This window comes from Triticum dicoccoides, chromosome 5B, assembly GCF_002162155.2.
Source record: "Triticum dicoccoides isolate Atlit2015 ecotype Zavitan chromosome 5B, WEW_v2.0, whole genome shotgun sequence".
Taxonomy (NCBI): Eukaryota; Viridiplantae; Streptophyta; class Magnoliopsida; order Poales; family Poaceae; genus Triticum; species Triticum dicoccoides.
The window spans coordinates 414727496-414754394 of record NC_041389.1 but is presented as its reverse complement, the minus strand read 5'-3'; the positions used below and the strand labels follow the sequence as shown (position 1 = coordinate 414754394).

Here is a 26899-nt window from a genome sequence, read left to right as displayed (position 1 = left end):
GCATAGGTTTAAAAATGACTTGCGTAGGTTTAAAAATACTCCCGGTACTTGTGATGAAACCAACAAGCAACTTGCTAACCTCTTTCAGTGTTCAATCATCTTTTCATTCTTAATAGTATCTCCTATTAGGTGATCTGATTAGGAAGTGTAAGTACAATGATCTGGTAGGTAATTGGGCTGCTTAAATATTTCCTCTGATTAGTAATTTAATTTACCAATAGGTACTGGCAGTAAAAGAAACTAACATCCAATCAGTCTCAGGGATTGAATGATTTAGTTACCACATTGTGTCAGTTAATCTGCTCTTGGTTCCAACATGAATGATATATATTACTTAATCATGTGTAATTTTCTTTCCTTCTGCTATGTTGTAAGTGGATGTATAGTTTGCTAGTTTTTATCTCTGTTTAGATGGGTTTTAACCAAAGCTCCTAAGTACTCACTTGCTTTGTTTTTTTAAGCAACTGCAAATTGTATGGGCATTTGAAGTTGTGGCTTATAATTGATCAATATTGTTCTATAACATGCAGATGCTGATCTGGACAAAGAAGTCGGAGGAAGCATAGTTCTAACATTGATGTCAACTGTCAAGTTTTGCATTAATGAAGCCCTTTATACTGCTCATGTTTCTTCGTGAAGCATAGTTCGTATGTGTGTATGATGTAGCAGAACTTGTGATTGTACACTTGTGGAGCAGAACTGGCTCATGTGATTGTACACTTGTGGAGCTTGTTATATGATTGTAAACTTGATGCTTATCACATTTGTATGTGTGTTACATGATGTAGCACTTTGATGGTTGATAATATTTGAAGTATTTCGTATGTTTTCTGTGTGCCAATTTAAATACCAGGTATTTATTTGCGTGAAATAAAAAAATGAAGAATATTGCCCTAACGGCTAGGACCCAGTACTAGAACCTGACAATGGGGACCCACCTGACTAGTGAACCCAATTTAGAAAAAAAGAAAAAAATTGAAATTGTTGAGACAAAAGGCCATGGCCCAAAAATAGAAAGGCTGCAATGTTGGGCTTGGTCCATTTAGCCGACAAAAAATTCATAGGAAAAAATATATAAATGGGCTGAATTAATGGGCTCGGCCCATGTAAAACACCGAATTGGACCGAGCTAATTCTTGTGCCACATCAGATTGCCACGTCGGATGCCTACGTGGCCTGGGGAGGCTGCTAGTGACCAAAAACAAAACAATAGGCACATTTTGGTCGTAAATGTCTACGACCTTCTCACAGAGAAGGTCGTTAATTTCAGTTTACGACTGTCAGCTTTTGACCATCTGTTTTTCGTCAAAAAAAGGTCACAAATGGAAAATAATGACCATTCAGTGACCAATAGTCAAGATCACAAGTTGACATATTTCTTGTAGTGTGGGTGTCTTCCTCGGGAAACTAGAAGACTAAGGGCAGACCATCGTGATGCAGCATGGCATACGTTCAGGTCAGGCTGGTTGGAGGTAGATGACAGGAGAATCGGAGAGGAAGAGAGAAGATTGTAGCGATGGCGGGTAGTGCGGGGTTGATTTTAAACTACGGCATCGGCGACATTAAAAGTGGGAGCAGTTGGGACGAAGGTGGGCGGCGGAGCCTGGTCAAAGGGCTCGCCTCCCGTTGAGTGATGTCTACCACACAACCTTCTTCTTGTAGACGTTGTTGGGCCTCCAAGTGCAGAGGTTTGTAGGACAACAGCAAATTTCCCTCAAGTGGATGACCTAAGGTTTATCAATCCGTGGGAGGTGTAGGTTGAATATGGTCTCTCTCAAGCAACCTTGCACCCAAATAATAAAGAGTCTCTTGTGTCCCCAACACACCCAATACAGTGGTAAATTGTATAGGTGCACTAGTTCGGCGAAGAGATGGTGATACAAGTGCAATATGGATGGTAGATATAGGTATTTGTAATCTGGAAATATAAAAACAGCAAGGTAGCAAGCGATAAAAGTGAGCGTAAATGGTATTGCAATGCTAGGAAACAAGGCCTAGGGTTCATACTTTCACTAGTGCAAGTTCTCTCAACAATAATAACATACTTGGATCATATAACTATCCCTCAACATGCAACAAAGAGTCACTCCAAAGTCACTAATAGCAGAGAACAAACAAAGAGATTATTGTAGGGTACGAAACCACCTCAAAGTTATCCTTTCTGATCGATCTATTCAAGAGTCCATAGTAAAATAACACGAAGCTATTCTTTCCGTTCGATCTATCATAGAGTTCGTACTAGAATAACACCTTAAGACACAAATCAACCAAAACCCCAATGTCACCTAGATACTCCAATGTCACCTCAAGTATCTGTGGGTATGATTATACGATATGCATCACACAATCTCAGAATCATCTATTCAAACCAACACAAAGTACTTCAAAGAGTGCCCCAAAGTTTCTACCAAAGAGTCAAGACAAAAACGTGTGCCAACCCCTATGCATAAGTTCACAAGGTCACTGAACCGCAAGTTGATCACCAAAACGTACATCAAGTAGATCACGTGAATATCCCATTGTCACCACAGTTAAGCACATGCAAGACATACATCAAGTGTTCTCAAATCCTTAAAGACTCAATCCGATAAGATAACTTCAAAGGGAAAACTCAATCCATTACAAGAGAGTAGAGGGGGAGAAACATCATAAGATCCAACTACAATAGCAAAGCTCGCAATACATCAAGATTGTGCCAAATCAAGGACACGAAAGAGAGAGAGAGATCAAACACATAGCTATTGGTACATACCCTCAGCCCCGAGGGTGAACTACTCCGTCCTCATCATAGAGAGCGTCGGGATGATGAAGATGGCCACCGGTGAGGGATTCCCCCTCCGGCACCCTGCCGGAATAGGGTCCCAATTGGTTTTTGGTGGCTACAGAGGCTTACGGCGGCCGAACTCCCGATCTATTGTGTTCCTAGATGTTTTCGGGGTATATGGGTACATATAGGAGGAAGAAGTAGGTCGATGGAGCTACGAGGGGCTAACGAGGATGGGGGCGCGCCCAGGGGGCAGGCGCGCCTCCCTGTCTCGTGGCCTCCTTGCTTATTCCTTGACGTCCACTCCAAGTCCCGTGGATCACGTTTGTTCCAAAAATCACTCTCCCGAAGGTTTGATTCCATTTGGATTCCGTTTGATATTCCTTTTCTTTGAAACACTGAAATAGGCAAAAAACAGCAATTTGGACTGGGCCTCTGGTTAATAGGTTAGTCCCAAAAATAATATAAAAGTGTATAATAAAGCCCATTAAATATCCAAAACAGATAATATAATAGCATGGAACAATCAAAAATTATAGATACGTTGGAGACGTATCAGTGAGTCTGCGCAGCGGTCTGCTCACACGCCTCTCTCTCAGCCGACGCAGCGGCTGCTCGCACGCCTCCCGTCGACTCACACGCTTGCTCGAACGGCACCTGCCGATGAGAAGAGGGACTCGTGGCGGCACGTAAACACCCACGGTTTCAATAGTGAAAGAGTTCACCTTAACATGACAGGTCTTTGTTCCAAAATACCTTGGCTCTTCATTTGTGCAACTTGTCATAAGCAGCTTGTCTCAAATTGAAGAAAAAATTATGAAGGAATATTTGTGCCATATCACGTGACCATGCTCAGTTTCATGAATTTCTGGTCACTTTTGGATTTTCTGAAATTTAATCCAGGATTCGAAACAAAATCATAACCTGCATCATGCAATAAATTTTCAAGCCATACATCTGTCCTGTTGTATTTCTTAAGAAAGGATTTGGTCAAACATTTTGCTTAGTTAGACTTCAGACAAGTTATATATGCAGAGTAAAAGGATAATCCCTCCGTACCAGTGCATTACCTGATATTTTAACTCAAGTACTAGGCACGAACAAACGGGCTCAATTCTGCGCTCATCCCGGTGTAGTAGTATTAGTACTAGGCAATGCAGTTGACGGGTGACCTTGGGGAGCGGAGGCCGAGGGAATTGAACCATGCTCGGCACGGTAGGTAACGTTATCTAGTTAGTAAAGCATCCCTTCATTGTTCATAGGTAGTCATTATGGACCTGGGACATGAGGGGAATTTCCTAGGGCTGGAATTCTAGCCGCCAGATATTTCAATTCGAAGCGCAGAGGCTCGACTGGTTGGGGTTGCCTAATGTGCGTACCACGCACGCCACCAGAAGGACACGAGACCGTTTTTTTAGGATCAACACGAGCCAAGGTCTGGTTGATACGCCGTTGGGTCCTACCATTCGAGAATACGAAAGGAATCTTTTAAATTGCCGAACGAATCTATGTGTATTACAATGCCTGTATTTTCCTTGCAAATACTAATCTCAACGTGGTAATTGATTTATGATGAGTTCTTGAATTAGAGTGAGTTTGTGATATAGTGATCTCAACGTGGATTTCACATTTCATGGTATCCCTAGTAAGTTTTTCATTGCAAATTCAAATTTAAAAGATGAACAATATGGTGGTGAAAGAACTTTGTATGTATCAAGCATATGACCACACACACACGAGCACACACACACACACACGAACTCGACAACAATCCAATAAGTATAGTGCATCTATTTTTCGAAACCATGCATGTATGACACTAATTCAAAAATACTCCTTCTGTTCCTAAATATTAGTCTTTTAGAGATTTCAACAAGTGACTACATACGGAGCAAAATGAGTGAATCTACACTCTAAAATATGTCTATATACATCCATATGTGCCAGTCCATTTGAAATCTCTAAAAAGACTAATATTTAGGAATGAAGGGAGTAAAATGTAAGACATGCATGGTCCTCAATTCAATATTTAAAATGAACAGGAAACTGAAACATGAATATTAAGTCTAGTACTACAGTACATGCAAATGTTGTGTTTAGGCGGAGCTATGTAGATTGTTGGGGGTTAACCCCTCGACCTTAGATAAAATTGTGAAGCTCTGTTTAGGGTTGTTTAGATTATATTTGTCCCCGCCCTCCCAAACACCGATTAGTTGTGCACCCTCCACCCCTCATATCACCGTAGCATCTAAGATGAAGGAGGACATCATATTCTCCTGTATGTAAGAATATCATGTGCTACCACACCTTAGATGCTTTGGTGATACAAGCTCTTCAGAGCCGTTGGATTTGTGACCCAACAACTCCTTGGTGGTTCGAATGGTTTTTTGCAGAAAAGCCCCCAAAGAGTCCGTCCACTGGTTACAAACACAAAGACTGCTCAGATGCCATTGGATCTCAGATCAAACGACCTTGAAGCTCGTATCACTGTAGCATCCAAGCTGCGAGGGCATCTTATGTTTTCTCGCATGGGAGAATATGACGTGCTGCCGCACTGTAGATTCTATGGTGATACGAGTTCACGGAGATCTAACGACCCATAGTAGGAGGTTTGAATGTTTTTGCAATATACGGCTGAGAGAGTTTGGGAATTGCATAGAAAGTACAAGTACTACGCATGTGCCATCTGATCACTGATCATACGACCTAGATGCTTGTATCACCGTAGTGGGTAATTAAGCTACGGGGAGCACCTAATATGAGCAACAGGGAGCCGTTGGATCCAAGATGCAGCGGCACACACGAGGCCTGAATGTTTTATTTGCAAAAAAACCTTTGGAGAGTTTGGAAATTGCGCATAATTACAAAGACTACTCCCAAGCCATTGGATCTCACTTCCAACGATGTAAAAACTCATATCACCATAGCATCTAAGCTGCAGGGTGGATGTGATATTCTATGCCACTGTCATTTTTGTTCGTAAACTTGCAAAATACGTGTAACTCGTGTCGTTACTTGTCTAACCGCGCAAAGCGTTTGTTCAAAAAAACCATCCTACACTAAAATATCAGAACAACACACGGGGGTCCCACTTGTCATTAATCAAATTTGGACCTAAAACTAACAAATCTGAAAGACGAGATTCGAACTGGCAACCTGGACTACAAAGCATAAGTTGATAGCCTGAAACAACAACGGTTGTTGGCTTTGTCCCATAACTTGATTTTATACAGTATTACATTGAGTAGAGTAGAGGGAGTGCCTCGTCAACACATGCATGACCGTTGACTCACTTACTAGTGGGTCGCAGGTCTGCAATCTCTCTCTCCTCTCCATCGTCTAACCTTTGCACGGGCACACACGAAGAGCGGCGCTAGCTTGCCGTGGTGTTATTATAACTAAAAAATCTTGGAAAATAGAAGAATCGTCTAGAACAAGAGACATTGTGGCTGGTCGAGACGGAGCTAACCACACCTATCCTCCGTGCCACATTAGCATGATGAAGCTGTGTGGCTAGTGGGGTGTTTTCGACCGACTGGCTGGGTCCCGAGGTCAAACCATAGGTACTACGTCTGATACAGTATATTTTTACATTCACATTTTTCCTCCGTGTCGAGACGTGGCACACCCTACCGCGTAGTTTTGGAGTCCTCCCGGGTGGTGCACGCATATATTCTTCCTGACATGGGACGCCCTACCACGCGTTTTCTGGGTCCTCCTCGGTCGTAGCATCAAAGCAAGTAAATGAGTCGTCAAATCATGAAAGACCACCTTCCTCGCCGAGTACATCAGTGAAGCACGGTGGCTAGCTAGTTGGGCTAGTTCGAACGATTAGCTAGGCCGCCGCCACATTTGTTTTTTCACCCCTTTTTTATCTCCTTGTTGGTAGGTAAATTTAAATATCCACCGTGGCATTTCTCTGGTGTTTGGATGCGGCAGGATTTTTAATTTTTTGATTGCTGGGAGCAGGCGCGGCAACAATTAGTCATGATGACTCCGCTTGTAAAACCCACTGCTCCCTGATGTGAGAAGTCGTCGATAGTGTTTTCCCATGGTGAAAACCAAAAGATTCCCCACTCCTCGGCTGGCTCCCTCCGCCTTCCCGTAGATTGCATTGCCTTTTAGCCGTTTCGCCCCCTTTGCTTCCTCTCCCCATTGCTTCTACCTGGTGCCATGGCGGCGCAGCATATCATGGACTCCAAGGTGAGGCGCCTGACATAGGAGCTCCAGGCCAAGGATGCGGAGCTCAGGGCCAAGGACGTGGAGCTCCGTGAGCTCAAGGAGGAGAGGAGTGCCATGCTCCTCCGTTATGTGTGCTACGTCTTGAGCACTACGTTGGTTTTCCCTTGAACGAGAAAGGGTGATGCAGCAAAGTAGCGTAAGTATTTCCCTCAGTTTTGAGAACTAAGGTATCAATCCAGTAGGAGGCTCCTCAAAAGTCCCTCGTACCTACACAAGCAAACAAGAACCTCACAACCAATGCGATAAAGGGGTTGTCAATCCCTTCACGGCCACTTGCGAAAGTGAGATCTGATAGAGATAATAAGATAAGATAAATATTTTTGGTATTTTTATGATACAGATTGGAAAGTAAAGATTGCAAAATAAAGTAGATTGGAAACTTATATGATAAAACATAGAACCGTGGGCCATAGGTTTCACTAGTGGCTTCTCTCAAGGTAGCATAAGTATTACGGTGGGTGAACAAATTACTGTCGAGCAATTGATAGAAAAGTGCATAGTTATGAGATTATCTAGGCATGACCATGTATATAGGCATCACGTCTCCGACAAGTAGATCGAAACGATTCTGCATCTACTACTATTACTCCACACATTGACCGCTATCCAGCATGCATCTAGAGTATTCAGTTCATAAGAACAGAGTAACACATTAGGCAAGATGACATGATGTAGAGGGATAAACTCAAGCAATATGATATAAACCCCATCATTTTATCCTCGATGGCAACAATACAATACGTGCCTCGCTGCCCCTGCTGTCACTTGGAAAGGACACCACAAGATTGAACCCAAAGCTAAGCACTTCTCCCATTGCAAGAAAGATCAATCTAGTAGGCCAAACCAAACTGATAATTCAAAGAGACTTGCAAAGATAACCAATCATACATAAAAGAATTCAGAGAAGATTCAAATATTTCTCATAGATAAACTTGATCATAAACCCACAATTCATCGGATCTTGACAAACACACCGCAAAAAGAGTTACATCGAATAGATCTCCAAGAAGATCAAGGAGAACATTGTACTGAGATTCAAAGAGAGAGAAGAAGCCATCTAGCTAATAACTATGGACCTGAAGGTCTATGGTAAACTACTCACAAATCATTGGAGAGGCTATGGTGTTGATGTAGAAGCCCTTAGTGATCGATTCCCCCTCTGGTGGAGTGTCCGCGAAGGCTCCGAGATGGCATCTCATGGGGTACAGAAGGTTGCGGCGGTGGAAATAGGTTTTCGTGGTGCTCCCCGACGTTTTCAGGGTATGAGAGTATATATAGGCGAAGGAGGTCGGTCAGGGGAGCCACGAGGGGCCCATGAGGGTGGGTGGCGCGCCCACCCCCCTAGGGCGCGCCAGGCACCCTCGTGGCTGCCTCGGCTGCTTCTTGACGTCCACTCCAAGTCTCCTGGATTGCGTTTGTTCCAAAAAGATTGCTCCCGAAGGTTTCATTCCGTTTGGACTCCGTTTGATATTCCTTTTCTTCGAAACAGTGAAATAGGCAAAAAACAGCAATTCGGGTTGGGCCTCCGGTTAGTAGGTTAGTCCCAAAAATGATATAAAAGTGTAAAGTAAAGCCCAAAAACATCCAAAACGGGTAATATAATAGCATGGAACAATCAAAATATATAGATACGTTGGAGACGTATCAATGTGCAGGAGTTCATGGAGCTTCAAAAGCGGTAGGCTCCACCATAAAGATGCTCGAGGAGTTGACGACGTTGCTGCAGAAAGCGGGAGATACGATAGGCCGTCACGGGAGCTAGCTAGAGCACGAGCGGGCCGATCGTGACAAGGTCCAGGATCACCTCAGCCACTTGGTGGACCAAGTTGCCACGCACGTGTTGCAGCTGCGTGATGCCTACCGTCATGCCAACGCGACCATGCCGGCCGTCGGGCTAAACCTGTTCGACCACCCCGTCGACTTCAACAAGTTGCGGCTTCCTAACCTGGTCTCCTTCTTCACCTATATATCCGAGGAGCTGAGTCGTCTCCGCGCAATGGTGGAGGCGGAGCTGGACAAGGAGGGGTTGCGGGCTGCCATTGCCGTTGCCGGGCGAATCCTTTCAGGGCTCCGTCACCAGAATCCATTCGTGCCATTGGACGCCACGTTTGACGAGCTGGCTCCCGTCGACTGGTAGCGAGCTCTGCGGGCGGTTGCACCCTGCATCACCAATGTCGTGCGCCTCAAGAAGCAGAGGGACTTCAGTGGTGTTTAGGCGCCCTCTGCATGGGCATGTCCATGTCTCGACGCAACATGACCGTTGGATCAAACTTAGATGGTGCAGATCAATCACTATAGCACAAAGCGTGTGGGTGTGTTTGGTTGCATTCTCATCTCAATATAGTTGTTCCCTCTTTGTGTATTTGTCTTAACCTACTAGTGTGGACTCATGCACCCTTCATGCACTCTTCCAAACACCCAAAAGTGGGTCGAGAAGGGAACTTTTGCTCCCATCCCGTCCACCCTTCATACACCCTGCCTAACACTGATTCGTGCTTCATATGGTTCATGTTTTGTGGAGTATGTAGCACCGTACTCTCCGTGCGCTGTAGACCTAGTTCTGTGAACATTGATCTCACTGTTCATTCTTGACCGGACAGTTGAAAAAGCGATACTATGTTACTACATTACTGTTCATATAGTTGACATGCGCACAACATCATTTGTTATCGTCATATCTTACTACACTAGCAACAAAATTATGTAGTACTGACGTATGAACCACTACACATGCCTAGTAGTAGGAGTATTGTGTATGTTCAAGCGGCTGCCGTGTTTCTCACTCCTTCGTCGTAAGAGTGGAAACGCTTATTGTAATCATTTTTCTTCTTCAGAAAAACAATGGACACGTGCTGCCATGCGGATCCTCCTCCAGCCATGCACTAAATTACTCACTTTCACCGACGTGTGGGACATCCAGCATCGGGGTCCACCAGCCATGCACTAAATTACTCCGTAGTAGAGTGATGGTAGACTACCCCGATCGAAGCGCCGCAGTAATGCCCAATGAGCCATCAAATCACAAACCCCCTCCTTTCTAGCAGTAAGTTGGACAGATGAAGCAACCATCATTTCACTCTTCTCTCTCAGCTTCCTCTCTTGAAGAAAACCCCCACTCACTTTGCTTCTCCCTCATCTTGTTCCTCATTTCACTCTTCTCTCTCAGCTTCCTCTCTTGGATGGACGCTGGAGCACCAGCCGACGTGATGTCTATGGCTCTGGCCAAAAACGTCGAGGCTCATGGTACGAAGAGGCACAAGCACCCCACCAAGACTACTGCAGACAAGCTCAAAGCCATTGCCTTGTCCAAGCCCCCCTCTCTGGGATCCCTCATTAAGCAAGTCCAGGTAATATCTCTTCTTAACGATCTTTTTCTCGATCTTGATCGTGTTTTTTCATCTGACACACAGTACTAGTACTAGTAGTACAACTTTCTAGGTGATCTTGCATGTGATTTTTGTGTGCCAAATGACGGTTCTAAATTCCTCTTTTGACCAAAACATGCCAGAGGTTGACACTGATTTCTTATAGATTACTTTCAACTACTCCCTTCATCCCAAAATTCTTGTCTTAGATTTGTCTAGATATGGATGTATCTAATACTAAAATGTGACTTGATACATCTGTATCTAGACAAATCTAAGACAAGAAATTTGGGACGGAGGGAGTACTTTATGAACATCAATGCTACCTTTGAAGAGGGTATATTTGCCTCAATAACTTGTGTTATGGATATTGCAAGTAATCCCTCTGCTCTCATGCCTTTGAAGACATGTTCTAGTGTCTTTGTTCACTCATTTATGTGCGTATATGCAGTCATATATGGAGTATAATATCGAAAATCATCTTATATTTCTGAACGGAGGTAGTAATAAAATATGATTTCTGTTTGAATTAGAACCATGTCCGTGGTGGAGATGAAGTTCTCAAAGTCATGCCATGTGAACTGGAAGACCTGAGGATGAGTTCTACTGTTAAACTATCCAGCTGCTGGGTCATTGTCGCCATGTGTCCTGAACTAGTGTTTTCCTGTAGCATTGTTGTCAGGCGTGTTCCCGAGGCTGTACTTGAGCACAACAATTTCCTGGTTGTGCCTTCGATTACGAAGGGTGTGGTTCTTGTAAAGCTTCCCAACAAATCTGATGCGGCATGTCTTCATCATCATGTTTATGAGTGGAAAGACCACTCTGTTAGGTTCTCCAAGGTTGATGAGATGGTGATGGTGCAGGTAGACATCTCTCATGAAGTCGATGGCCTAGTCAGTTATGCAGGGTTCATCCCGTAGGTCGGTGGCAAGAAATAGTCTGCAGAGTTTAATTAGTGCAACTTTGCTTGTCTGTAGTAAGTACTATTGTTCAGTACTTGATTTGTGTTTGTGAACCCTGTATTGTTTACTACTGCCGCTTTTGGTGTCTGGTGAGTTCTGAGAACAGTCTATGTTAATGTCTGTCCACTCAATTCAATATGTATATTTTGAAGTATCCAGATCATCTTTTTTTCGAGGACGGTTTATCAATTATGGTTACACTCCAATATCTGTATGCATTGCAGGGTTTATCGCACCCACCAGGATTTCCAGTCCCATGGATGTTCGGTCCATACGATTTGTCACGACCTTTGGACTGTCCTTCTTGTGGGAGTAGGCGGGGGGCCTACATACCACCGGTAGTTGGATGATCAATCTTCTGTTTAGTACTTCAACATAGTGATTTCCTGGTAAGGATTCACTCCTGTCACATCAAGTAAATCTTATTGATTTACTGCCTAAATCTTATTGATTTAATGTCATGTTTTCTTTCTTTTCCTACAATTTTACGATGCAGGTTTTTCAGTATGACATTCATCACAAAATAAACCGTTTGGTTTGCTCTATGATGGCTATTTTTGCAGGTTTCACTTCTTATGCCGTGTTAGTAACAAAGGCACTGTCCATCACTTATATTACTGGAAAAAATTGGATCAGTCTGTTGTCTGAGTACAAGCTGAATCCCTATGATGAACTGCGGTTTGGTTTAACAAAAACGCCACAATTAATCCTTCTCACGTTTAAAAGAAATGAAGAAAATAACTGGATCACGGTCACGGAGCCAGTCAAGTTAGAAAGCTGATCATAGCAGACCAGACACGATCGCCGCTGTCTCGCACAATGGTACCACCATCAGCAATGGATCGAGCACCGGCAGTTGCTCTAGCACTGACAGGGGCAGCAGCTCAGTCTGATCCAGCTAAGGATTGGGCACCAACCGCGTCAGTGGATCAGGCTGATCTACCAGAGGATTGGACATTGGCACCGACACCTGCTCCGACACCGGCGCCAGCTCTACAAGGAGCACCATCTCCGGCAGCAGCAGTGGCACTACCAGTCGCACCGGCATGGGCACCAGCAACGGCTTCGGCACCTGCACCAACACTTGCACTTGCATCTGTTCCGGCCCGTGCAGCGGCAACTGAACGGGCGGTTGCACCGGCAACAGACTGGGCTGTAGTTCGCACTTCATATACCAAAGTCCTTACAAAAACTGACATGTCCACCTTCTTGGTAGGCATTGGCCGCCCAAGTGCTTTGTTCTTTTTTCTTTCCATGTTGTTTCACATGATTCATTGTGTTGATCTATCTGTTTGTGTATGTCTTCTTGTTTGCAAACAGAGAATTCCTAGAGCAACGAGGGAGTCATTCAACAATTCGGGCGACCGTGGCCAAGTTTCTCTTACCATGCACAGCCTTGGTGTGAATGAACCTGCTCAATATACCGTAAGTACAAAGGATGGTCGCATGATGATTGATGATAAAGGATGGTCAAGGTTCAAATCTAAATCATATCTTGCAGTAGGAGATGATGTTAAAATCAAACTTTCTCGGCAAGGAGAGTTGGTCCAAATTAACTTTGAAATCCTTCAGTAGCAGCATGCAACTGCCGAACTGATCTATCCTCCTAGAGATTTTGATGTAATAATCTGGCATGATGAAACAAGTGTCCTGTGTGTATAAGTAGTACGATGGTATTATTTATCACATGGTATATCGTTGATAGAATTGCAACTCTCATTGCTGGTTAGGAACTGCCATTCAATTTCATTCCAACAACTGTCGTGCTTTATTCAATTTTGTGTATTCGCCTTGCGACATCATCTAAAACCAGCGCCGTACCAATCGCTTGCAATATGAAAAGCACTGAGGTAGAACACATGGGCCCCCAAACATGCAGGGTGGGCCTACGGCCCAAAGTCCAGAACTGTGAGCCTGTTGAGTATTATATTCTCACCTGAACCCCCATAATGCCCGTGCGTTGCACGTAACATAAAGATGCATTTGTATGAGTATTTTATCTTGTGAGAGAAAAGGAAGGACGATGGAAGGCCTTATTTACAAATGTGGAGAGGTGTGTGGGTACCTGTTTGCAAAATTGCCATAGTTTCCTTCCTATCTGTCAGATATAAATCGGACGACCTATATTGCAGGATGACAGGCACACCATCATCACCAACTTGTCTATACTGTGTTAAAAAAACTCTGTTTTTTATAATTATATATGTTATATATATTCCCCTTGATTTTTCTTATGTATAAATTTGTGATATAAAAGATTTTTATATTTCTTTACAGAGGGAGTATCTCTCTGTCAAAAATATATTTATGTGTAACTAGTTACTCTTGTCTTTCTACTTCCTTTTGCTAATATGTGGGGCATCTGGCAATGGGGTCCACGTGCCATATGCACCAAATTAGAGTGCACAACTGCACGGTAGACACAACCTGGTCGTAGCACCGCAATAATGCCCAATGAGCCGTCAAATCACAAAACCCCCCACCTTTCCAGCTTTAGCAGTAAGCTCGACGGACGAAGCGGCAATATTTCACTGGGCCTGAATCCCCTTCTCCCTCGTCTGCTTGTTCAGAGAAAACCCCCTCTCGGCGATTGCATAGGATTTTGTCATGGAGAACCAGGTACGAATTCTTCATCCATCCCCGATAAATCCAAGTCCCTTGGTCACGGGTAATCCTAGGATGGCAGCCGCCGCCGTTGATGCATTTTTCTTCCTACTGAATCTAGTGTGTTTTCTTTGCAGTGCCCAAAGTGCGAGGATCCTACAGGTTTCTGCGGCCTCAGAGAGACGCCACACTTGTTCCTTCTCATCCTAACATAGGATTTTAAAACGCGCACAGTATGTTCCTAGAATCCTCTTTTCTATCCGGGAGGGTGGGGTTTTTTGAACATGTTATCGACTAATTTGGAAATTTGGATTGCTATATTTGGATAAAAGGTACTAGTATGATGGTCAACACTGACGTGAAGGAGGAAATTATTTCTAGATTTGCATAGGGAATACATTGTGTTCTCATATTATTTATCCTACAGTGCATTGCTCTGCCAGAACACATGTACTCAAGATGCTCGGCCTTGCCATAACTGAATACACCAGTTTAATGGTCACAGTGAAGACAAGCCATGGATATAAGTTCCGAGTTGGGTTCATGAACCAAGAAGATCGCTGCTTTTTATGGCCGAACTTGGATAAACTTTCTCAAGTGTTACGGACTGAAAGTTGGCGCACGAATGTTGATGGAAATAGCATAACCTGGTCTCATCATCACTGCAATCTTCCACCCCGATGTCGTTCCAATTGTTCATCCATGTTAGTTTTGTATCTGGTTCTTACTTGTTGCCTCAATTACTTCTTAATCCACCTATTCTGTCTAACTAATCACAATTTAACTTTAGAAGTAGTAATGAATCTCTCACGAAGATGCTACTTCTAACTAATATTTTCTTATAATTGGTGGCACGTGTAGGTTTTTCAGAGTTAAGCAGGCTGCTCGTTTGTTATTCTGTAAGAACTCGGCTGTTACTGATGGCACTGAAGTTGACTGGGACGACATCCACTAGTTCCTACACTTTATTGATCGTCTTGAGGTCCTTGTGGGGCGTTTCAATGGTGGAAGTCCACGTGGGATATGTGTGCCACTGCTGCACTCGTTGAACAGGTTGAACTGTGTCGAGAAACTTATGGTGCGAGCTGTTTTCTGTTATATATGTTATTCATGAACTATTGCTTATACACAGTTTTACAGCTGTGATCTTCTTGAAACAGAAACTGCCCAGTTCTATTGTTCCTATACAGATGCCTGACCATGGTCGGGTCAGACTTGCGCTTGGTCACAACATGATGTTTATGTCGACCTACTCCATTCCCCTTGGAGGTGAAAAGATACTTATTCATGGGTGGTCTCAAATAATGAAGGCCCGTCCATCTTGGAGAATAGGACAAAATATTATGTTCCTGCTTTTCCATGGCTCTAAAGCGAATATCCTATTTATTCACCACATTGCGAGATGAAGCCGCTTTCAGAAGGTTGTGAATGCGCGGGGTGGCGCCTGAGCCTTGTCCTGGGGCTTGGCGGCCTCATCCTTGGTTAACTGTAGGCAAAGTAGCACTGTTCGAGGCGTGCTTTGTACGGTTGAACCTGTATAAGTACTCATACTGCTTTCAGCTATGGTTGTTAAGTGCCTCTACTGGTTTCAGTTAAGGTTGTTAATGTTGGAAATATGCCCTAGAGGCAATAATAAAAGTATTATTATTATATTTCCTTGTTCATGATAATTGTCTTTTATTCATGCTATAACTGTATTATCCGGAAATCGTAATACACGTGTGAATACATAGACCACAATATGTCCCTGGTGAGCCTCTAGTTGACTAGCTCATTGTGATCAACAGATAGTCATGGTTTCCTGGCTATGGACATTGGATGTCGTTGATAACGGGATCACATCATTAGGAGAATGATGTGATGGACAAGACCCAATCCTAAGACTAGCACAAAGATCGTGTAGTTCGTTTGCTAGAGCTTTGCCAATGTCAAGTATCTCTTCCTTTGACCATGAGATCGTATAACTCCTGGATACCGTAGGAGTGCTTTGGGTGTATCAAACGTCACAACGTAACTGGGTGACTATAAAGGTGCACTACAGGTATCTCCGAAAGTATCTATTGTTTTATGCGGATCGAGACTGGGATTTGTCACTCCGTGTAAACGGAGAGGTATCTCTGGGCCCACTCGGTAGGACATCATCATATGCGCAATGTGACCAAGGAGTTGATCACAGGATGATGTGTTACGGAACGAGTAAAGTGACTTGCCGGTAACGAGATTGAACAAGGTATTGGATACCGACGATCGAATCTCGGGCAAGTAACATACCGATAGACAAAGGGAATTGTATACGGGATCGATTGAGTCCTTGACATCGTGGTTCATCCGATGAGATCATCGTGGAACATGTGGGAGCCAACATGGGTATCCAGATCCCGTTGTTGGTTATTGACTGGAGAACGTCTCGGTCATGTCTGCATGTCTCCCGAACCCGTAGGGTCTACACACTTAAGGTTCGATGACGCTAGGGTTATAAAGGAAGCTTGTATGTGGTTACCGAATGTTGTTCGGAGTCCCGGATGAGATCCCGGACGTCACGAGGAGTTCCGGAATGGTCCGGAGGTAAAGATTTATATATAGGAAGTCCTGTTTCGGCCATCGGGACAAGTTTCGGGGTCATCGGTATTGTACCGGGACCACCGGAAGGGTCCCGGGGGCCCACCGAGTGGGGCCACCTGCCCCGGGGGGGCACATGGGCTGTAGGGGGTGCGCCTTGGCCTACATGGGCCAAGGGCACCAGCCCCAAGAGGCCCATGCGCCTAGGGAACCCTAGAGGGAAGAGTCCTCAAGGGGGAAGGCACCTCCGAGGTGCCTTGGGGAGGATGGACTCCTCCCCCCCCGCTCTTGGCCGCCGCACCAGATGCCATCTGGAGGCTGGCCGCCGCCCCTTGGGGTGGGAAACCCTAAAGGGGGCGCAGCCCCCTTCCCCCCTATATATATTGAGGCATGGGGCTGCCCATAACACGCGATTTGATCTCTGGTTGGTGCAGCCCTGCCCCCTCTCCCTCCTCCTCCTCTCCCATGGTGCTTGGCGAAGCCCTGTGGGATTGCCACGCTCCTCCATCACCACCACGCCGTTGTGCTGCTGCTGGATGGAGTCTTCCTCAACCTCTCCCTCTCTCCTTGCTGGATCAAGGCGTGGGAGACGTCACCGGGCTGTACGTGTGTTGAACGCGGAGGTGCCGTGCGTTCGGCACTTGATCATCGGTGATCTGAATCACGACAAGTACGACTCCATCAACCCCGTTCACTTGAACGCTTCCGCTTAGCGATCTACAAGGGTATGTAGATGCAAACTCTCCTCCTTTCTACTCGTTGCTGGTCTCTCCATAGATAGATCTTGGTGATTCGTAGGAAAAATTTTGAATTTCTGCTACGTTCCCCAACAGTGGCATCATGAGCTAGGTCTATTGCGTAGATTCTTTGCACGAGTAGAACACAAAGTAGTTGTGGGCGTTGATGTTGTTCAATATGCTTACCGTTACTAGTCCAATCTTGTTTCGACGGTATTGTGGGATGAAGCGGCCCAGACCGACCTTACACGTACTCTTACGTGAGACAGGTTCCACCGATTGACATGCACTTAGTGCATAAGGTGGCTAGCGGGTGCCAGTCTCTCCCACTTTAGTCGGAACGGATTCGATGAAAAGGGTCCTTATGAAGGGTAAATAGCAATTGGCATATCACGTTGTGGTTTTGCGTAGGTAAGAAACGTTCTTGCTAGAAACCCATAGCAGCCACGTAAAACATGCAAACAACAATTAGAGGACGTCTAACTTGTTTTTGCAGGGTATGCTATGTGATGTGATATGGCCAAAAGGATGTGATGAATGATATATGTGATGTATGAGATTGATCATGTTCTTGTAATAGGATTCACGACTTGCATGTCGATGAGTATGACAACCGGCAGGAGCCATAGGAGTTGTCTTTATTTTTTGTATGACCTGCGTGTCATTGAAGAACGCCATGTAACTTACTTTACTTTATTGCTAAACGCGTTAGTCATAGAAGTAGAAGTAGTCGTTGGCGTGACAACTTCATGAAGACACGATGATGGAGATCATGATGATGGAGATCATGGTGTCATGCCGGTGACAAGATGATCATGGAGCCCCGAAGATGGTGATCAATGGAGCTATATGATATTGGCCATATCATGTCACAACTATATAATTGCATGTGATGTTTATTATGTTTATGCATCTTGTTTACTTAGGACGACGGTAGTAAATAAGATGATCCCTTACAAAATTTCAAGAAGTGTTCTCCCCTAACTGTGCACCGTTGCTACAGTTCGTCGCTTCTAAGCACCACGTGATGATCGGGTGTGATGGATTCTTACGTTCACATACAACGGGTGTAAGACAGTTTTACACAGCAAAAACACTTAGGGTTAACTTGACGAGCCTAGCATGTGCAGACATGGCCTCGGAACACGGAGACCGAAAGGTCGAGCATGAGTCGTATAGTAGATACGATCAATATGAAGATGTTCACCGATGATGACTAGTCCGTCTCACGTGATGATCGGACACGGCCTAGTTGACTCGGATCATGTGATCACTTAGATGACCAGAGGGATGTCTATCTAAGTGGGAGTTCATAAGATGAACTTAATTATCTTGGACATAGTCAAAAGACCTTTTGCAAATTATGTCGTAGCTCGCGCTTTAGTTCTACTGTTTTAGATATGTTCCTAGAGAAAATATAGTTGAAAGTTGATAGTAGCGATTATGCGATCAGTAGAAAGCTTATGTCCCTAATGCACTGCTTAGTGTGCTGAACCCCAAACGTCGTTTGTGGATGTTTCGAACATCGAACATACACGTTTTGATAACTACGTGATAGTTTAGTTAAATGGTTTAAGTAGAGGCACCAAAGACGTTTTTGAAACGTCGCGGAACATATGAGATGTTTCGAGGGCTGAAATTGGAATTTCAGGCTCGTGCCCACGTCAAGAGGTATGAGACCTCCGGCGATTTTCTTAGCCTGCAAACTAAGGGAGAAAAGCTCAATCGTTGAGCTTGTGCTCAGATTGTCTGAGTGCAACAATCACTTGAATCAAGTGGGAGTTAATCTTCCAGATGAGATAGTGATGTTTCCCCAAAGTCATTGCCACCGAGCTGCTAGAGCTTCGTGATGAACTATAACATATCAGGGATAAATAAGATGATCCTTGAGGTATTCACGATGTTTGACACCGCGAAAGTAGAAATCAAGAAGGAGCATCAATTGTTGATGGTTGGTGAAACCACTAGTTTCAAGAAGGGCAAGGGCAAGATGGGATACTTCATGAAACGGCAAATCAGCTGCTGCTCCAGTGAAGAAACCCAAGGTTGAACCCAAACCCGAGACTAAGTGCTTCTGTAATAAGGGGAACAGTCACTAGAGCAGAATTACCCTAGATACTTGGTAGATGAGAAGGCTGGCAAGGTCGATAGAAGTATATTGGATATACATTATGTTAATGTGTACTTTACTAGTACTCCTAGTAGCACCAGGGTATAAGATACCGGTTCGGTTGCTAAGTGTTAGTAACTCGAAATAAAAGCTACGGCATAAACGGAGACTAGCTAAAGGTGAGCTGACGATATGTGTTGGAAGTGTTTCCAATGTTGATATGATCAAGCATCGCACGCTCCCTCTACCATCGAGATTTGGTGTTTGCGTTGAGCATAGACATGATTGGATTATGTCTATCGCAATACGGTTATTCATTTAAAGAGAATAATGGTTACTCTATTTATTTTGAATAATACCTTCAATGGTCTTGCACCTAAAATGAATGGTTCATTGAAATCTCGATCGTAGTGATACACACTTTCATGCCAAAAGATATAAGATAGTAATGATAGTACCACTTACTTGTGGCACTGCCATGTAAGTCATAATGGTATAAAACGCATGAAGAAGCTCCATGTTGATGGATCTTTGGACTCACTCGTTTTTGAAAAGTTTGAGACATGCGAACCATGTCTATTGGTGTATATGCATGAAGAAACTCCATGCAAATGGACCGTTTGGACTCACTTGATTTTGAATCACTTGAGATATGCAAATCATACCACATGGGCAAGATGACTGAAAAGCCTCGTTTTCAGTAAGATGGAACAAGATAGCAACTTGTTGGAAGTAACACATTTTGATGTGTCCAATCCAATGAGTGCTGAGGCATGCAGTGAATATCGTTATGTTCTTACTTCACAGATGATTTGAGTAGATGTTGAGTATATTTACTTGATGAATCACGAGTCTGAATTATTGAAAGGTTCAAGTAATTTCAGTGTGAAGTTGGAAGATCGTCGTGATAAGAAGATAAAAATATCTATGATATGATCATAGAGATGAATATCTGAGTTACGAGTTTTGGCACACAATTAAGACATTGTGGAAATTGTTTCATAATTAATACCGCCTGCAACACCATAGTGTGATGGTGTGTCCGAACATCATAGTTGCACCCTATTGGATATGGTGCGTACCATGATGTCTCTTATCGAATTACCACTATCGTTCATGGGTTAGGCATTAGAGACAACCACATTCACTTTAAATAGGGCACCACGTAATTCCGATGAGATGACACCGTATGAATTATGGTTTAGAGAAACCTAAGTTGTCGTTTCTTAAAGGTTTGGGGCTGCGACGCTTATGTGAAAAAGTTTCAGGATTAAGCTCGAACCCAAAGCGGATAAAATACATCTTCATAGGACACCCAAAACAGTTGGGTATACCTCCTAATTCAGATCCGAAAGCAATATGAATTGTTTCTAGAATCGGGTCCTTTCTCGAGGAAAGGTTTCTCTCGAAAGAGTTGAGTGGGAGGATGGTGGAGACTTGATGAGGTTATTGAACCATCACTTCAACCAGTGTGTAGCAGGGCACAGGAAGTTGTTCCCGTGGCACCTACACCAATTGAAGTGGAAGGTTATGATATTGATCATGAAGTTTCGGATCAAATCACTGCCGTACCTCGTAGGGTGACAAGGATACGTACTACTTCAGAGTGGTACGGTAATCCTGTCTTGGAAGTCATGTTGCTAGACAACAATGAACCTACGAGCTATGGAGAAGCGATGGTGGGCCCGGATTCCGATAAATGGTTAGAAGCCATGAAATCCGAGATAGTATCCATATATCAGAACAAAGCATGGACTTTGATGGACTTGCCCGATGATCGGCAATCCATTGAGATAAATGGATCTTTTAAGAAGAAGACGGACGTGGATGGAAATGTCACCATCCATGAAGCTCAACTTGTGGCGAAGAGTTTTTCACAAGTTCAAGGAGTTGACTACGATGAGATTTTCTCATCCGTAGCGATGCATAAGTCCGTCGGAATCATGTTAGCATTAGCTTCATTTATGAAATCTGGCAGATGGATGTCAAGACAAGTTTCCTTACTAGTTTTCGTAAGGAAAGGTTGTATGCAATACAATCAGAAAAGTTTTGTCAATCCTGAGGATGCTAAAAGGTATGCTAGCTCCAGCGATCCTTCTAAGGACTGGAGTAAGCATCTCGGAGTTGGAATGTATGCTTTGATGATGATCAAAGATTTTGGGTTTGTACAAAGTTTATGAGAAACTTGTATTTCCAAAGAAGTGAGTGGGAGCACTATAGAATTTCTGATGAGTATATGTTGTTGACATATTGATGATCAGAAATGACGTAGAATTTCTGGAAAGCATATAGGGTTATTTTGAAAGTGTTTTTCAATGGAAAGCCTGGATTAAGCTGCTTGAGCATTGAGCATCAAGATCTATAAGGATAGATCAAAACGCTTAATGGTACTTTCAAATGAGCACATACCTTGACATGATCTTGAAGGTGTTCAAGATGGACCAGTCAAAGAAGGAGTTCTTGCCTGAGTTGTAAGGTACGAAGTTAAGACTTAAAGCTCGACCACGGCAGAATAGAGAGAAAGGACGAAGGTCGTCCCCTATGCTTAAGACGTAGGCTCTTCAGTATGCTATGTTGTGTACCGCACCTGAAGTGTGCCTTGCCATGAGTCAGTCAAGGGGTACAAGAGTGATCCAAGAATGGCTCACAGGACATCGGTCAAAGTTATCCTTAGTAACTAGTGGACTAAGGAATTTTCTCGATTATGGAGGTGGTAAAAGAGTTCGTCGTAAAGGTTACGACGATGCAAGCTTGACACCTATCCGGATAGCTCTGAGTAGAGAAACCGGATACATATAATGGAGCAATAATTTAGAATAGCTCCAAGTAGAACAATTGCTTGGAATAGCTCCAAATAGAGCGTGGTAGCTGCATCTAGGAGATGACATAGAGATTTGTAAAGCACACACAGATCTGAAAGGTTCAGACCTGTTGACTAAAACCTCTCTCACAAGCAACATGATCAAACATAAAACTCATTGAGTGTTAATCACATAGTGATGTGAACTAGACTACTGACTCTAGTAAACTCTTGGGTATTAGTCACATGGCGATGTGACCTGTGAGTGTTAATCACATGGCGATGTGAACTAGATTATTGACTCTAGTGCAAGTGGGAGACTGTTGGAAATATGCCCTAGAGGCAATAATAAAAGTATTATTATTATATTTCCTTGTTCATGATAATTGTATTTTATTCATGCTATAACTGTATTATCCGGAAATCGTAATACACGTGTGAATACATAGACCACAATATGTCCCTGGTGAGCCTCTAGTTGACTAGCTCGTTGTGATCAACAGATAGTCATGGTTTCCTGGCTATGGACATTGGATGTCGTTGATAACGGGATCACATCATTAGGAGAATGATGTGATGGACAAGACCCAATCCTAAGACTAGCACAAAGATCGTGTAGTTCGTTTGCTAGAGCTTTGCCAATGTCAAGTATCTCTTCCTTTGACCATGAGATCGTATAACTCCTGGATACCGTAGGAGTGCTTTGGGTGTATCAAACGTCACAACGTAACTGGGTGACTATAAAGGTGCACTACAGGTATCTCCGAAAGTATCTATTGTTTTATGCGGATCGAGACTGGGATTTGTCACTCCGTGTAAACGGAGAGGTATCTCTGGGCCCACTCGGTAGGACATCATCATATGCGCAATGTGACCAAGGAGTTGATCACGGGATGATGTGTTACGGAACGAGTAAAGTGACTTGCCGGTAACGAGATTGAACAAGGTATTGGATACCGACGATCGAATCTCGGGCAAGTAACATACCGATAGACAAAGGGAATTGTATACGGGATCGATTGAGTCCTTGACATCGTGGTTCATCCGATGAGATCATCGTGGAACATGTGGGAGCCAAGATGGGTATCCAGATCCCGCTGTTGGTTATTGACTGGAGAACGTCTCGGTCATGTCTGCATGTCTCCCGAACCCGTAGGGTCTACACACTTAAGGTTCGATGACGCTAGGGTTATAAAGGAAGCTTGTATGTGGTTACCGAATGTTGTTCGGAGTCCCGGATGAGATCCCGGACGTCACGAGGAGTTCCGGAATGGTCCGGAGGTAAAGATTTATATATAGGAAGTCCTGTTTCGGCCATCGGGACAAGTTTTGGGGTCATCGGTATTGTACCGGGACCACCGGAAGGGTCCCGGGGGCCCACCGAGTGGGGCCACCTGCCCCGGGGGGCCACATGGGCTGTAGGGGGTGCGCCTTGGCCTACATGGGCCAAGGGCACCAGCCCCAAGAGGCCCATGCGCCTAGGGAACCCTAGAGGGAAGAGTCCTCAAGGGGGAAGGCACCTCCGAGGTGCCTTGGGGAGGATGGACTCCTCCCCCCCCCCTCTTGGCCGCCGCACCAGATGCCATCTGGAGGCTGGCCGCCGCCCCTTGGGGTGGGAAACCCTAAAGGGGGCGCAGCCCCCTTCCCCCCTATATATATTGAGGCATGGGGCTGCCCATAACACGCGATTTGATCTCTGGTTGGTGCAGCCCTGCCCCTCTCCCTCCTCCTCCTCTCCCATGGTGCTTGGCGAAGCCCTGCGGGATTGCCACGCTCCTCCATCACCACCACGCCGTTGTGCTGCTGCTGGATGGAGTCTTCCTCAACCTCTCCCTCTCTCCTTGCTGGATCAAGGCGTGGGAGACGTCACCGGGCTGTACGTGTGTTGAACGCGGAGGTGCCGTGCGTTCGACACTTGATCATCGGTGATCTGAATCACGACGAGTATGACTCCATCAACCCCGTTCACTTGAACGCTTCCGCTTAGCGATCTACAAGGGTATGTAGATGCAAACTCTCCTCCTTTCTACTCGTTGCTGGTCTCTCCATAGATAGATCTTGGTGATTCGTAGGAAATTTTTTGAATTTCTGCTATGTTCCCCAACAGTTAAGTACTCCTACTGCTTTTATAGTCTGTCGTGTTTCTTCAGTCCTATCTTCCTCCAGCCACCAAAACCAAATCAGCACCGGCGGGGCCGCCTGCTTCCGCGTCCACGGCTGGCTGCGCCTCAGCGCACGCATCGCCACCCCACCATCTCCTAAATCGTTAACGCCGACGTCCAAGGCCTCGCCATCGTCCTCCGCGCGCTTTGGTAGGCTCACCGCCGCGCCGCCCTCTCGCGTTGTCAACATGGTCAACAAACAACAGGAATCGGCAGAAGTACGTGAAGAGGATGATAGTAGGGGCCCACCATGTCAGCGTATGGAAAAAGAAAATGCTTCCTCCTAGTGGTTTCCTGACATCTGGGACCCACGATGTTGTGAGCGTATATATTTAATAGACAAGAGAATAGCACAAGATCGGATGACACCTGGGACGTAGCTGCTCGAGCAGTATTTTTTTTGTTATTGTTGAGACGGAGCAGGGTTTCAACTGGGCTGTGGCCCGTCTAGCCCAGGCTTATATTTTATGTTCACCGTATGACCAGCCCAGCTATTTTTTCTTTGTGAAAATGAGCCAAGTTTATTTTTTCTGAAGAATACCCAATCCATACCTACTTATTTTTCTAAGCCCTGATGGGCTGCAACTCTTTCAAGACGCCTGCAAATCTTGAAAGTAATATGAAATGAGTTGTAAATATAAAAACTGATGAAAAATTGGCAATTACTTTATAATTTCTGAATTTTTTCACATTTTCATATTCCTATTTCACTGGGCTTTAACCTAATTTAAATATATCTTCAAAGTACTTTAAATCTGGCTCGACATTTCGGTATTAAAAATAGTTTGGAACCCACAGAAATATGCAAAAATTCATTTAAATTTTTAACCCTGGCCCTGGCTAACAAAAAAACGGACTGCAATAAATTGCATAAGAAGTTGCAATGAGCTATATATAAATTATTAAAAAAAGAGGGAATTGTCTAACTTGTGGGCCTATTAAGTTGATGCGTATGCAATATTTTTTTAGTTATTATATACGTCAACAAATGATTTTAGCATACGTAACCGTTGGATTGACATCCAACGGCCGTCGTGTTTCTTCAATCTCTGATCTTCTTGCTCCAGCCGCCAAATCCAGCGCCGGCGGGACCGCCTGCTCCCGCCTCCCGTGGTCGGCTGTGCTGCCGCACAGGCCTCACCGCCCCCTATTACTCCCACCGCTGGCCAGGGCATCCCTCTACTCACCACACCCCCTGTTATTCTGCAGCGACGGTAGCCTCACACCGCAGCCAAACCACTGAACCCTCGTACTCCTCTCTGCGCGGGCTTCCACTTTTACGTCTTCCCAGGCTCCGCATCGTCCCCTACCTATGCCTCGCCGTCGTCCACTGCCCTGGTGCTCTTGGCGCGGCGTGGTCAACATGGTCAAGGAACGACTTCCATCGAAAGAGTACTGTACATAGAGAGGACGACAGATGGGTCTACGACAGCCGCAAGGAAGTGCCTCCTTATTACGCGTAAAATAATTATTCCTCCACCTGACAACAGGGACCCACCGGACGGGCCACCGTATTTCGTGAAAAAAATGTTTCCCCCCTAACTGCTGAGACCCACCAGCTACTTCTTCGCACGCAAGGAAGTGCATCCATATTCTGGGCAAAAAAATGATTCGCCCCCCCCTGACTGCTGGGACCCACCAACTACATCTTCGCATGCAAGGAAGTGCCTGACAGTCGAGACCCACCTGGTTGAAGCGTACGTAGCATTATCATTCTGGTCACGAACGTGTACGTACATACTGGTCGATGTAGAGGCGCGCACGTAACATGTACACGTACGTACAGCGACCAGGGTGCAAGAAATAAAATACGGCCACGTACGTACATATGGGAGGGGTCTCGTACGCCTACTTGCGCATACGTACGGCCAGGGCTCGTGTACATGGCTGGGTCGGAACGAAGAAACTGCGTCGTCGTCGTGTTCATGGGGAGGCAACGGAATGCGTCGTGTTCATCGGGAGGCAACGAAACGCGTGGGAGCCAACCGACTTGGACGGAACAGCCGATGGAAACGAGGCCTGGCGGACCGCAGAATGGAGGAAACGGCCTTGTGTTCGACCGACCACGGTTGAAACGGGATCCTGTTCATTGGGAGGGGTCTGACATATCACAAAACAGAGAAAACGGACTTCTGTTGGACCTCCTACGGTCGAAACAGGGTCCTGTTGATCGAGAGGGGTGTGGCGTACCGCAAAACGGAGTAAACGGACTTGTGTTGGACCACTATGGTCGGGGGTCCTGTTCATCGGGAGGGGTGTGGCGTACCGCAAAATGGGACTCCTCAAGATACTGTTCATCTCCACCGTTGACCTCCTCCAGCCTCCACGGGCTACTGTTCATCCACCGTTGACCTCCTCCAGCCTCCACCTACGACTGTTCATCCACGGGCTCCTGTTCATCCAGCCTCCACTGTGCTCTACTCCACCGGCTACTGTTCCACCAGCCCTCTCCACGGGCTACTGTTCAACCACCCCTCCACGGGCTACTGTTCAACCAGCGCTCCACGGGGTCGTCCTGTTCATCCAGCCCTCCATGGGTCCTGTTCATCCACCCCCAACTGGCTCGATCGGGGTCATGTTCATCTAGACGCAAC

General features: G+C 45.0%; 1 protein-coding gene across 1 annotated transcript in view; it reads left to right on the top strand.

Moving 5' to 3' along the window:
• Nucleotides 1-8885: 8885 nt before the first annotated feature.
• The window catches only part of LOC119309628 (tRNA-specific 2-thiouridylase MnmA-like), a 30792-nt gene continuing 12778 nt past the window's right edge, over nt 8886-26899 (top strand). The window contains exon 1 of the mRNA XM_037585598.1: nt 8886-9031. Within this exon, the coding sequence (XP_037441495.1) occupies nt 8886-9031 (146 nt within the window). The remainder of the gene's footprint in view (nt 9032-26899) is intronic.